We start from the raw sequence: 15,239 nt of genomic DNA on the forward strand, positions 1-15,239 counted from the left end.
GTGCCATTTTTGCCTTTTCTCTTTGTCTCATACCCAACATCTGGTCTATAAGCAAACCCTGTTGGCTCTATCTCCAAAATGTATCCGGATTTGACCATTTATCACCATTCCCTCTGCCATCATCCTGGTACACGCCACCATCTTTTGCCTGGTTCATAGAACTGGCTTTCTAACTGGTCTCCCTACTTCTGCCTTTGCTTACCTGTGGTCTGTTCTTAGCACACAGCCAGAGTAATCCTGTTAAAAATTCCACTAGTTCTTATAATTTTTCTGTTGAAAACCCTCCAACAGCTTTCCATCTCATTTAGAGAAAAGCTATAGACCTTAACTATTATCTACTAGAACCTATGTGATCTGACCCTCTTTTACCTTTCCACTCTCATTTCCTACTATTCTCTTCTTTCTTCACTCTGTTCCAGCCACATGACCTCTTTTCTGTTCCTTGAACATGCCCTTCCTTCTACCTCAGAGCCCTTATACCTGCTGTTTACTCTATATAGAATACTTTTTCCTGCTGATACCAGCAAAGATAGCTGTCTTACTTATTTTGCGTTTTTACTCACTGAAGCCTTCCCTGGTCAACTTGTTTATCTTGTTTTTCTGTCTAATACACTGGAATGTAATCTCCATGAGGGTGGGGATTTTGTCATGTTTTGTGTACCACAGAAACCTTAGCGCCTAAAATTGGTGCCTGGCATGTGGTAGATGCTCCACACCTTTAAAATGAATGAATAAATGAATGAGCGAATGATTCTGATTTTCATAATATCTCTTAAAAAAGAAAATAGCTAACATAACTCCACTAAATGTAAAGTTATGTTGAAAGAAAGAAGGATGGAAGGATTGAAAGAAGTCTGGATAGAAAGTAAGAAGGATCTGGAAAGTAATTCTAAATTTCTGAAATATAAAGCAATTCTATAAATGTATGAATAGCTGCACGACTTTATTTAAAGGACTACTTTAATATTTTTCCATGGAGGCAACAAAAATTAGCTACCACCATGAGTAGGAGACATTTGAACATCTAGCTGCATTGTGAACCAGGAGGTGAAGTTCTGTCTTGGACTAAGAACTGTAGACAGATCTTTCAGATACCACTGAGTCATTGTGTAATTTAAGAAGGGTAACAATATGTTTTGGTTTCCCAGGGACAGTCTCAGTTTAACTCTTTTGTTAATTATTAATAGAGTGAGTTTTTATTCTTTAAAGGATCCCAGTTTGGATGATAAGTTATAAGGGCACCCTAAAATTCAGGTGCTTGCTTCTGAGTGATTATAGCATATATTGACATTCATGCATGATAAGAAATCTGTAAATGCTATTTAACATTTATTGAGCATATTTCAGAGCTCGACTTTGTTAGGTTTAGGGCTATCAGGGTCTCAGGCATTTTCAGTCAGTCTTGGGTAGTGAAAATGGTTGAGCATTGTAAGCTGAATCACATTTTTATAGGATAATGCTTAGATTTTTAGGGCCACAGACTTCATTGAGAATCTGATGAAACCTATGAATCCACTTCCCAGAAAAACACATATACAAAATTTTTATAAATAATTTCAGTAAGTTTGTGACTTCCCAAACCCCCCTATTCTGGTATCTAACTGCTTTGAGAGAACACCTTTCAGGGATACTATTGCACTAGTAAAACCTTGATTATCTGGCACATAACTGGAACCCTTAAGAAAACCGTAATTTTCTCAATGCCAATATAAGTACATGTAGAAATGTTTATTTAGATAATTGATATTATGCTATATGTATTATTCTACAGCTTAGGGTTCCATGTTAGTATATATAGATATGCTTCATTTTTTTAAGTTAATTTCTGTATTTTGCAATTTGTCAAAAAATCAATATCAAAAAACAGTGTATAGGAAAGTTGCCTTATGAAACCTTAAGATAAGCAAAAAATACTGAAGATCATCTTTTTTTTTTTAATTCATTTATTTAATTGGTTGCACCAGGTCTTAGTTGCTGCAGGTGCGCTCCTTAGTTGCGGCTCGCTGGCTCCTTAGTTGCAGCACGTGGGCTCCTTAGTTGTAGCATGTGGGCTCCTTAGTTGTGGCATGTGAATCTTAGTTGCAGCATACATGTGGGATCTAGTTCCCCGACCAGGGATCGAACCCAGGCCCCCTGCATTGGGAGCACAGAGTCTTATCCACTGCAGCACCAGGGAAGTCCCCCCAGATCATCTTAATCACAACAACGAAAGAGCATAAGAACATGTCTTATCATTTATGGTGTAGAGATCTTTACAGTGAATGTCCACACTAGCAAAAAAAGTTAAAAATTAGCTCAGACCAACTTGCAAGATTCTGGCCTTAAGGGAATTTTTGAAGAGAATTCATCACCGAAAGCAAATGTACTCTGTGCAGACATTTTCTTTTTTTTTTTTTTTTTTTTTGACATTTTCTTAACTCAATAAAGAAAATAAGGAAATGTTGAGAAGAAGAAAGAATTCTTCGTGGCGAAATCACTTAGTCACTGCTAACAATGCATTTTATTTCTCTTTTTCTTTCTATACATAAATTTTATTAGTTTGCATAAATTTTTACATGGTTTTAATCTTTATTAGTTCACATAAATTTTTACATGGTTTTTATCATACTGTATATATAAATTTGCATCCTGTATCATCCCTTTCCCCATTAATATTTTAATATTAAAATAGTTAATATTTTAACTGCTTACTTATTGCTTTAGGATAGATTTCCAGAAGAGGAATTACTAGGTCAAAAATTATGATTATTAAAAAAAATTTTTTTAAGTATTGCCACACTGTTTTTCAAAAGTGTTATACTGATTAATACTTTAAGCAGTTGGGTCTGATATTACTTGCTTCACCATACTCATACTTGGATTGTGCATTATAATTTTTAAAATATTTGTGATTGCAAAAAAAAGTAAAAACGTTTCTCACTGTTTTAATTTGCATTTCTTCCATTTTTGTGATATTGCACATTTTTCCATATACATATTACTAATCGTATTTTATTATAAAAACATGATCTTGCAGCTTTAGAGGCCTCCATTTAGAGCTGATCATCCCCTTTTGAATAAAACTTTAATAGAGCACGTTCTGCATGTTCACAGTGTTTAATGAACAGTCATCCAGATTGCCGTATTGAAACTACCTCAAGATCTGAAAAAAAGACTTTCCAAATGCTTAATTAATAGAAGACAATTTTCACAGCAGGAAAATGTGACTTATTATTAAGAAGTATCTTCTACCTGAGGTGTGTCTAACTGTGTGTGTGTGTGTGTGTATTAGGTTTCACTGATTTTTTTGAATACCAGTAAACAGCAGGGTAATAGAAATTTGATATTTCTATCAGAAACAGTTAACTTGTATTAAAATAATCTTATCTTAAATATTTTCTTCTTTTCAAGGTATCATAGACGTCGTAGGAAACTGAATCCTCCAAAAGACAGATGATATTGAGGTTTTCAGGAATCAAAGAGAAATGTTATCCTGCGTCTCATTTGCCATTTGAGAAAATACAAATTGCGTATATTCATTAATACGTTATATAGTAAAATAATAAAATGTCTTCTCATATATTAGAATGTGTATTTCTTTATATATATTAAGTAGTTCTGGATTTCACATTCTTATTTACGGAAGCCTATTTTTATTTTCCTTTTGAGTTATTAAAGTCTACTATTTATTTTTATGCGCCTGGTATGATTAAGTACTTTTACATTATCAGCCAAATAGTAGTATAAATATGATGAATAAAAACGTGCATGATTCTCCTGAAGAGTTTTAAACTGCCTTTGAAAAGAAACTCATGAGATCCACACAGAAAATAGATGTTACAATGTTTCCGTTTTTGTGGCTCTAGGAAATAGTTACATTTTAATCAGTTTCTACTACCTGCTAGGTCTTTAGTTTACATTACTATTAAATTCTCACAATAATCCTTTGAAGAAGGTGCATCATCCCCATTTTACAGATAAGGCTAAGTGACTTGAAGCCTACCTACCTAACAAGTGGGAGAGCCAGGATCCAAACTGTCCAGAGCCTTTTTTACAAGGCATCACTATGACAAGAGGTGTTTTCTTTCACCCAAGAATGTGCTTTCCTAGAAAGAATATTATTCATTTTGAGATTTTTTTTCTGGCTGTCTTAAAAATTATGCTTGCTTCAGAGCACATACAACTCTGTGATTAAAATGTTAATATTACTAAAGTAGTCTTAAAAAATGTTAATAGTCTATTCTGTTGATTATCCCTACCAGCTTATATATGATCCTTAATAGCATTGATGCCCCTGTGATTTCTATTTAGGAGGTGAGGAGTCTTTATTAAGAAGGTGAAAAGGTGCTTTATTCAAACTTGTGCAATATTTGTGATATTTTAAAATTTGGTGTGAAAAATGATTTCACATTCAAAGTCTATTGCTTAATCTAGTTCTTTGAATAGAGGAAGGTGAAGGGTCAAGTGTTGAGTAAAATGTAAGGAATAGTGAATAGGAAAGAGTAAAGAAAATAATAATGGCCACCCTCTATTACAGAAAGGAAGTGTTTTTAAGTGGTTTATGCTCTTTTCATTAATATATTATTCATTTGGGGGGAAAGATCAAAGGAAAAACAAGTCAATAGAGTTGGATAATCAGAAATATTAACTGGCTGTGTTTGGTGACATAGCTTCGAAAATAGTTTTTTTCTGGTTGATTTATATCCAAATTTTTACAAAGATTGAGATATGCCATGTTATAAAAGTAGGAAGAATAAAAACTAAATTAATTAAATAACAAATTTTCTTCTAAGTACAAGGATCTACTAAATAGAGATTGTTCAATTGTAAGATGCCCAAACCACACATTCACATGTCAGTGCTTTGGAGAATTAAGTTAGTTCTTGTTGTACTGGAAATATATTACATTGTAGTTAACATTGTAGTTCCTGGAATTTTGGTCTTCATGAGTTGCTGAATAAGTACGTATTTCATCACCACTATCACTTCCCCTCTGCTTCTCCACCTCAGAGGAGTAACCTATTATCCACTATCACTAACACTTTGTGAAAGGTCAGTTTGTTTTTTTCAGAAATTTAAAAAGTACATAAAGTCTGATGGTTCTTTAAATGGAATAAATTTAGCTTCATGAAAATCTTACTACCCTGTTCTTACTCTCATATTTCTTTCCATTGGTGCGGGGGATTAACACACTTCAAATTGATAAAAAGCATTGTCAGTCAAACCACCAGAGGGCACTCTCACATAGGGTTTAATTTGAACATTCCTCAACCAAAGGATAGTGACTTAACAGTCAACAGACAATTTGTGGATTTCTTTAGGTAAGAATGACTAGTAGAGTAAATGACGTAGTGAAATTAAGTGAGGCCATTATTGTATTCATTCTATCGATCTAGTCATTAAGCATTTATTGAACCCCTACTACATATGGAGAGGCATTATACTTTTTGGCAGGCCAATAACAAAAAATAGGCCCTTCTTAAGGAGCATAGTATCTACTTAACTAGTATCTATTGAGCTACTTAACTTTTCTAATGACGTTGCTTTTTCTTTTTTTTAAATTAATTAATCTTTGGCGGCGTTGGGTCTTTGTTGCTGTGCACGGGCTTTCTCTAGTTGCAGCGATGGGGGCTACATTTTGTAGCGTTGCGCGGTCTTCTCCTCGCGGTGGCTTCTCTTGTTGCAGAGCATGGGCTCTAGGCACACGGGCTTCAGTAGTTCTGGCACACGGGCTCAGTAGTTGTGGCTCGTGGGCTCTAGAGCACAGGCTTAATAGTTGTGGCACACGGATCCAGCCACTCCTCAGCATGTGGAATCTTCCTGGACCAGGGATCGAACCCGCGTCCCCTGCACTGGCAGGTGGATTCCTAACCACTGCACCACCAGGGAAGTCCAACGTTGCTTTTTAAACATGAGTATAATGCATCATTATTTTTTTAAATTAGAGACTAAATAAATAGAAAATAAAATTACCCATAATTGCCCCAGCTAAAGATAACACTAACATTTTTGCTACCTTTCTTTCTTGTTATTTTGCTGCATAAATATATTTCAAAAAAATTATATTTATTATGCATGTTGTTTTATAACTTGCTTTTTCACTTAATATCATAAAATTTTTTTTGCCATATCAGTAAATACTCTCATTTAATGGATTCATATTATTTTATAATGTAGATTGTCATAATTTAATTAACTCCGTACTGTTAGACATAATCGTTGTTTCTGTTTGTTCCCTGTTAGGAAGAACGCTCTTATTAACATCCTGGTACATACTTTTTATTGAAAGCCGTTTTAATTTTTAAAAATTTTATTCTAATATAGTTGATTTACAATGTTGTGTTAGTTTCAGGTGTACAGCAAAGTGAATCAGTTATACATATATATATATCTCCATTCTTTTTCAGATTCTTTTCCTATATAGGTTATTACAGAATATTGAGAAGAGTTCCCTGTGCTATACAGTAGGTCCTTGTTAGTTATCTATTTCATATATAGTAGTGTGTATATGTTAATCCCAATCTCCTAATTATCACCTCCCCCCATATTTCCCCTTTGGTAACCGTAAGTTTGATTTCAAGATCTGTGAGTCTGTTTCTCTTTTGTAAATAAGTTCATTTGTATCATTTTTAAAATTAGATTCTACATATAGATGTGCTATTATATGATATTCTGCTTTCTCTGTCTGACTTCACTTAGCATGGTAATCTCTAGGTCCATCCATGTTGCTGCAAATGGCATTATTTCATTCTTTTTTATGGCTGAGTAAAATTCCATTGTATGTATGTACCACATCTTCTTTATCTGTTCCTCTGTCAGTGGACATTTAGGTGGCTCCCATGTCTTGGCTATTGTAAATAGTGCTGCAGTGAACATTGGGGTGCATGTATCTTTTTGAATTATGTTTTTCCCCAGATACATGACCAGGAGTGGGATTGCTAGATGATATGGTAGTTCTATTTTTAGGTTTTTTTTGTTTATTTTGTTTTGTTTTGTTTTGTTTGCAGTACGCGGGCTTCTCACTGTTGTGGCCTCTCCCATTGCAGAGCACAGGCTCCAGACGCACAGGCTCAGCGGCCATGGCTCACGGGCCTAGCCACTCCGTGGCACGTGGGATCTTCCCGGACCGGGGCATGAACCTGTGTCCCCTGCATCAGCAGGTGGACTCTCGATCACTGCGCCACCAGGGAAGCCCCTATTTTTAGTTTTTTAAGGAACCTCTGTACTGTTCTCCATAATGGTTGTACAACTTTACATTCCAAGAACAGTGGAGGAGGGTTCCCTTTTCTCCACACCCTCTCCAGCATTTATTGTTTGTAGATTTTTTGATGATGGCCATTCTGACCAGTGTGAGGTGGTACTTCATTGTAGTTTTGATTTGCGTTTCTCTAATAATTAGAGACGTTGAGCTCTTTTTATGTGCCTGTTGGCCATCTGTATTTCTTCTTTGGAGAAATGTCTGTTTAGGTCTTCTGCCCATTTTTCGATTGGGTTGTTTGTTTTTTTGTTGTTGTCATTTCTATCCCTTTATTTTTAACCTATATGTGTCTGTATGTTTAAAATAGGTTTCTTGCAGACAGCATATAGTTGGTCTTGTTTTCTGATCCACTCTGACAATGTCTGTCTTTTAATCGGTGCATTTAGACCATTGACATTCAAAGTGATTATTGATACAGTTGGAATACTATCTGCCATATTTGTTACTGTTCTCTATTTGTTGCCCTTGTTCTTATTTTTGTCTTCTACTCTTTTTTGCCTTTGTTTTTTTTTGTTTTTGTTTGTTTGTTTGCGGTACGCGGGCCTCTCACTGTTGTGGCCTCTCTCGTTGCGGAGCACAGGCTCCGGACGCGCAGGCTCAGCAGCCATGGCTCACGGGCCCAGCTGCTCCGCAGCATGTGGGATCCTCCCGGACTGGGGCATGAACCCACATCCCCTGCATCGGCAGGCGGACTCTCAACCACTGCGCCACCAGGGAAGCCCTTGCCTTTGGTTTTAAATAATAATTTTATATGATTCTGTTTTCTCTTAGCATATTTCTCATACTTCTTTTTTTTTAGACCTTTTATAGTGATTGCCGTAGAGCTTGCAATACATATTTGCAACTAAGCCAAGTCCACCCCATACTGCTGGATTATTTTGTTATTATAAGGTTCTTGCACTACCCCATAACCCTATACTGCTTCATGGGTAGTGCAAGAACCTTATAATAACAAAACCCCAATTCCTCCCTTCTATCCCTTATATCATTGCTGTCATTCATTTCTCATACACAAGCATATATATGCATAATCAAATACTTTGTTATTATTTTTATTTATTTATTTATTTTGTTGTGCCGGGTCTTAGTTGCTCCCTGGTGGGCTGCTTAGTTGTGGCTCTCTGGCTCCTTATTTGCAGCACATGGGCTCCTTAATTGCGGCTCTCCGGCTCCTTAGTTGTGGCATGCAAACTCTTAGTTGCAGCCTGCATGTGGAATCTAGTTCCTTGACTGAGGTTTGAACCTGGGCCCCTTGTATTGGGAGCGTGGAGTCTTAACCACTGAACTGTCAGGGAAGTTCCAAAAAAAGTTTTTATTTCACCTTCACTTATTCCTTCTCCACTGCTCTTCCTTTCTTTGTGTAGATCTGCATTTCTGACCTATATCATTTTACTTTTCTCTAAAGAACTTCTTTTAGCATTTTTCACAAGGCAGATCTACTGGCAGAAAATTCCCTCAACTTTTGTTTGAGAAAGTATTTATCCTTTACTTTTGAAGGATAATATTGCAGGGTACAGAATTCTAGGTTGGTGGATTTTTTAATCTCAGCATTTTAAATATTTCACTTCATTCTCTTCTTTCTTGCATGGTGTCTGAAGAGAGATCAGATGTAATTCTTTTCTCCATTATACTTGATAAAAGTTTTTAATTAGGCATTTTTGCGTGTGTGTGATTATTTGATAAATGTCCATCTTCCCTAGTAGACTGTAAACTCCATGACTTGGAAAGACCCTCAGTGGCTATGTGTACCACCATGTCCCTAGAGCCTAATATGGCCTGGTACATTCATTGTACCACAAGCATCTTAATATGATTTGTAAAAGAAATTACTCTAGTGCAGAGATTTTAACCTAAGGATTCTGTAAATGGGATTTGGGGTTGGGATTATCTATGAAACTCCTGAAATTGTGTAGAATTTTGAGAATTTTTTGTCTGTGGTTTTTCCTAGGAATAGTTTTTCAGCAGTTCCTTAAAGACTATGTCACATTATGCTCTAGTTCTTATTTGCCTGCAGCTAAGCACATAGTAACATTAGTACTGGAATGATACTGATATGCCTGAAAGAAAGTGTGGTTTCCACATATTCTCAGAAGCAACCTTAATTAGATTCCAGCATTTTTAAGAAAAGAGGAAAACAAGACATCATGTGCCTTCATTTTGGATGGGATAATTCCATCAAGGAATATTTTTCCAGTTTCAGATGTGTATTTGGAAATGAGTCAGCTTGGATATCAGTGCATAAACACAAGAAGTTAGCAAACCATTTCTTTTGCTGAAGGCATAAATAAATGTCTCCATTGCTTATAGTCAAAGGGAATGATTTCTTAGATTTTTTTTCCACGGAAGTTCAAAATTACTTGCTAATATTTTTACCAAAATAATTTGCAAATATTCCAATGCTAAAGACATTTTTCCCTATTACAGCTCAGCTATTAGCCCCTTACTATTTTCTCATGTGCTGTTTAACCTTTGAAAGTTAAACAGTTAAATGCACTGGGAAGAAATGCTCAGAAAGAGTATGTACTGTGTTTTCTAATTCTGCAGAAAGGCATCTACTTAGATTTAGTAACATCACCTCACATTTATATAACATTTTCCTGCAGGAAGCCTAAAATACTTCACAGTCATGATTGCCTGAATTTTTGCTTAAAAAATGAGTGCTTGTTTTTAGATGGAGAAACTGAGACAAAATCTCACTGTTACACCTGGTAATCTCAAGTAGAACTTCATTTCAGCAGGATAGTATCTTCTAAAGTTTTATTCAGGGGCTAATCATTTCAGCAAATTTTATTAAGCACCTACAGAGTTCAAGCCACTGTGGATTCAAAGATGAGATCTCATTCCTGATTGATAAAATATCTTGCCCAGACCTTCTCTTCTTTCCCCTCTACTCAGAATTCACCTCTTCCTCCTCCATAACCCAAAACACATTTAATTACTACTATACCACCACTTTAGTTTGTATTGAATTAGAGCAAAGTTTGTGGTTAGTAGCATGGTCAGTGTGATATTTGAATTGCTCCCATTGGCCTTTTCCGTCATTGCCATCCAGGTATAATTACTATCATTAGGATCATAGAAGATAGAATAGTAGACCTGAAAGAAACCTTTAAAGATGATTTTTAGGCATAGACTGATTTTACAGATATGGGAACAGATTCAGTAAGACTAATTGATTTGCCCAAGGTCATATATCATGGCAGAACCAACCAATGTCATCGTCTTTTTTTTTTTTAAGATTAATTTATATATATATTTTATTTTTGGCTTCATTGGGTCTTCGTTGCTTCACGCAGGCTTTCTCTAGTGGCAAACAGGCTTCTCATTGTGGTGGCCTCTTTTGTTGCGGAGCATGGGCTCTAGGTGCGTGGGCTTCAGTAGTTGTGGGCTTGACAGCTCCAGAGCGCAGGCTCAGTAGTTGTGGTGCATGGACTTAGTTGCTCTGCGACATGTGGGATCTTCCCGGAGCAGGGATCAAACTCCTGTCCGCTGCGTTGGCAGGCGGATTCTTAACCACTACGCCACCAGGGAAACCCTAAGGATGTTTTAATGTATATATGTATGTATACACCTACTGATGATGAAATTTGCCTCCAATAGCAGATGTGCCCAGTGGTATACTAGTAAAGGTTTAACAACTGGCTCTGATTGGGAGTGCTTGCCAATTTCCATGGTGTAAGTATACTCATCATGGCTGATTTAATCTACCAGTGGTTTAGCAACTGGCTCACAAAATTTCTGAAAATTTAATAATTGGATCTCACAGGTTGGTGTGAACTAGCTCTAGTATTCCTCTGGCTGTACCCCTGAAATCATACACTTACTATTAAAACATTGGATTATTTCCTCACTCATTCTAGTTATCTATTCAGAGACACTTTACCTTATTTTCTGATTAATATTTCCAGGGAGAAAAACTATTCCTTACGTGGCAGCTTCAACCTTCACTTTCAGTTTCTTTTAAGGATTTAATGACTTGTTGATAAGTGTCTAAAATTACTTGGTCTGTCTTTTAAGAGAACTTTGTATGAATCCTTGAGTATTTGTTATTTATTGCTAAGTTACAAATTACCCCGAAACTCATTGGCTTAAAACGACAACTTAGTTCACAGTTCTTTTGGGTACTCTTCTGGTGTAGGCTGGGCTTATACATCTGGTTATTAATTGGGTTGATGAGACTGGCTAGTCTTGGATGGCATCATCTGTATGTCAACAGCGATTGAATGGCTGTCAGCTGGGGCAATAAGAGGACCTTTGTGTTTCTCATTATCCAGCAAGCCAGCCCTGGTTTGTTCACGTGGCTTCAGGGTCTCAAGGGTACAAGACTGGAAGCTGTAAAGTCTCTTAAGGCCAAGCCTTTGAACTGGCTCAGCATCACTTCCACAAGGCCATCCCAGGTTCAGGGAGTGGGGAAAGAGACTCTGCCTTTTGAAAAGAGAAGCAGCAAATATGATGACCCTTCCATCACAATAGGAATCACTAATCTTAACTGATTTACTTTTGCGTTTAGATCATCACGTGTCTGTAGGACAGAGCTGAATGCACATGGTATGGTTGGCTTTTAGTGAGAAATTGAAGTTTTCTTTCCCAGAAGAAATTCGGACAATTTCTTTTACTTATAAACCAGCTCTCCTTGAATGATCACTCACTGATATGCTCAATAACTGATAATTTCCTTCAATTAAACCATATATTTTAATACTGTCTCTTTTACACACACACTGGTTAGCTAAGGGTGTGGTGGGGGTGGGAGAGAGCTAAACAATAAAGCAGCATGGTCTGCTTAACAATTGGAGGCCAGAATAAGATGTTAAGTAATCAACTGATGAATTGAGTACCGTCATTCAAGTTCAGGAAAAGAAGCAGTCACTGAGGATTAGATTAGTTGAGGAAGATTGCTTCTTGGAGAACCATTTTTTAAATCCACCTTATTGAGATATTATTTACATACAATAAAATGCACATATTTAAACATAGGGTTTAATGACCTTTGTTAAATGTATACACTGATGTAACTGCCACCACAAGCAAGCTAGAGAACTTTTTTTTTTTTTTGCGTTACGCGGGCCTCTCCCTATTGTGGCCTCTCCCGTTGCGGAGCACAGGCTCCGGACGCGCAGGCTCAGCAGCCATGGATCACGGGCCTAGCCGCTCCATGGCATGTGGGATCCTCCCGGACCGGGGCACGAACCCGTGTCCCCTGCATCGGCAGGCGGACTCTCAACCACTGTGCCATCAGGGAAGCCCAAGATAGAGAACATTTTTAAAAATTGAAGTATAGTTGATTTACAATATTAGTTTCAAGTGTACAACACAGTGATTCAAATTTTTTATAGATTATAGTCCATTTAAAGTTATAAAATATTGGCTATATTCCCTGTCCTATACTATATATCCTTGTAGCATATTTATTTTATACATAGTAGTTTTTACCTCTTAATCTCCTACCCTTGTCTTGCCACTCCCCTCTCCCCACTGGTAACCACTAGTTTGTTCTCTGCATCTGTGTGTCTGTTTATGTTTTGTTATATTCATTCATTTCTTTTACTTTTTTAGATTCCACATATAAGTCATAATCTGCAGTATTTGTCTTTCTTTGTCTGACTTATTTCACTAAGCGTATTACCCTCCAGGTCCATCCATGTTGTTGTAAATGGCAAAATTTTATTCTTTTTTGAACACTTAAGTTGCTTCCATATTTTGGCTATTGTAAATAATGCTGCTATGAACATTGGGTGCGTGTATCTTCTCCATGGAGTGTTTTTGTTTTCTTCGGATATATACCCAGGAGTGGAATTGCTGGATCATACGGTAGTTCTAATTTTTAGTTTTTTGAGGAATCTCCGTACTGTACCATTTTCCATAGTGGCTGTACCAATTTACATTCCACCAACAGTGCACAAGAGTTTCCTCTTCTCCACAATCTCGCCAACATTTGTTATTGGTGGTCTTGATGATGGCCATTCTGACAGGTGTGAGGTGGTTTCTCATTGTGGTTTTGATTTGCCTTTCTCTGATGATTAGCAGTGTTGAGCATCTTTACGTGTGCCTGTCAAAGAGTGTTCTGCCTATGTTTTCTTCTAGGAGTTTTATGATTTCTGGTTTTACGTTTAAGTCTTTAATCTGTTTTGAGTTTATTTTTGTATATGGTGTGAGAAAACATTCTAACTTCATTCTTTTACATGTAGCTGTCCAGTTTTCCCAGCACCACTTGTTAAAGAGACTGTCTTTTCCCCATTGTATATTCTCACCTCCTTTTTTATAAATTAATTGTCCATAAACGTGTGGGTTTATTTCTGGGCTCTGTTCTGTTTCATGTGTCGGTTTTTGTGCCAGTACCATACTCTTTTGATGACGATAGCTTTGTAGTATAGTCTGAAGTCAAGGAGCATGATTTCTCTAGCTCTTTTCTTCTTAAGATTGCTTTGGCAAGATAGAGAACATTTCCATCATCCCTCAGATTGACCTCTTGCTCCTTTTGCTGCCTCTCCTCCCCAACTCCCAGCCTTAGACGATCAGAGACAAGTCCAAAGAATTCTCTTTTTCGGCTTCATTGCTGACAAACATAACTAACTGTAAACAACAGAAAGCTGTGAAAGATTACATTGTTAATGAATGTGGTTTGAAATTTTGAGTAGGAATACAATTAGATGAATAGCTGCAATGATAAGAAAACATTCTGGAGTAGTTGCTTAAATTAAGGACCTTGACCCAGAATATAAGTTAACATACCACTTCTTTCTTTCAGAAAGTCTTTGTATAAAAAGCTCATCAGCTGAATTAAAGTGTGCTAGTGACTTAGTAAATATTATAAATTATGTAAAGGCTAATCCAATAAATTTGAAATTACTCTTTATTATGTGATAATTGGGAAACATCATAAAGAACTATGATTTCATGCTGAGATATGATGGTTATCTGGGGGAAAATTCTATTGAGTATATTTGAATATTTAGCATCATTGCAAGAAGCCAGCTTGGTCCCAACTTTTTTTTTTTTTTTTTGCGCTACGCGGGCCTCTCACCGCTGCGGCCTCTCCTGCCGCAGAGCACAGGCTCCAGACGCACAGGCCCAGCGGCCACGGCTCACGGGCCCAGTCGCTCTGTGGCACGTGGGATCCTCCTGGACCAGGGCACGAACCCGCATCCCCTGCAACGGCCCAACTTTTTAGATATAAATTGGCCAGCTAGAGTTATTAATTTGTTTGATATCTCCAGAATTTGAATCTTCAGAATTTGTCCACTCAAAGGAGGAATGCAAGGTGTTTTTCAGTGGAAGATAAAATCAAAGGGCAAAAACAAAATGTAGAAGCCTGGAAGAACAGGGTTTCTACAGATCGTGATTACATGTTCCATAATTTAACAATTGTCAGTGAAAGAGGTGATTATCTTGATGTTGCACATCTGCAAAAAGTTATCATCAAACTATTATTAATTTGATAGAATGCTTAGAATTTTATTTTCCATTAAAAGAATGTCCAGACAGTAAATTCATAGATGTGGTATCCATTTATTTCATCAAAAGATGATTTAAGTTTAATTATAGGCTTACAGGATACATTGTTCTAACTGGCAACTAATGAAGAATTAAAAATAAAATTTGAAATTACAGGATCACTCCCTTCATTTTGGAGAAAAGTTAAAAATGAATAGTTTGAGCATGCTGAAATTATTTTAAAACCTCTCTTTTCCATTCCCATCATCATCCCTTTATACACTCAGTTCTCTTTTTTTTTTATGATATGAGCCATAGGTTTTGTTTCTTATTTTTAAACTCACTTCTTTCTTATGAATGATATTAAAACATCTCATAGAAGTAGTTTAGATGTACATCATTCCCTGAAAGTACCATTGTCGTCAATCCAACCTGGATTAAATTTTTTTTAAATAACTTTATTTAGGTCTGCATTGGGTCTTTGTTGCTGCACGCGGGCTTTTCACTAGTTGCGGTGAGTGGGGGCTACTCTTCGTTGTGGTGGGCGGACTTCTCATTGCGGTGGCTT

The 15,239-nt window shown here is 36.7% G+C and overlaps 1 protein-coding gene across 4 annotated transcripts in view; it reads left to right on the forward strand.

Moving 5' to 3' along the window:
- Nucleotides 1–3,572, forward strand: part of MRPL42 (mitochondrial ribosomal protein L42) — a 28,403-nt gene extending 24,831 nt beyond the window's left edge. For 3 of the 4 annotated variants that reach the window (XM_060025361.1, XM_060025359.1, XM_060025358.1), the window contains exon 6: nucleotides 3,391–3,572. In XM_060025361.1, coding sequence (XP_059881344.1) covers nucleotides 3,391–3,436 — 46 coding nt within the window. In that variant the 3' untranslated portion in view covers nucleotides 3,437–3,572. The remainder of the gene's footprint in view (nucleotides 1–3,390) is intronic. The other variant, XM_060025363.2, reaches the window with a different exon arrangement.
- The last annotated feature ends 11,667 nt before the right edge of the window (nucleotides 3,573–15,239 follow it).

The sequence above is a fragment of the Delphinus delphis genome, chromosome 11 (genome assembly GCF_949987515.2).
Source record: "Delphinus delphis chromosome 11, mDelDel1.2, whole genome shotgun sequence".
NCBI lineage: Eukaryota > Metazoa > Chordata > Mammalia > Artiodactyla > Delphinidae > Delphinus > Delphinus delphis.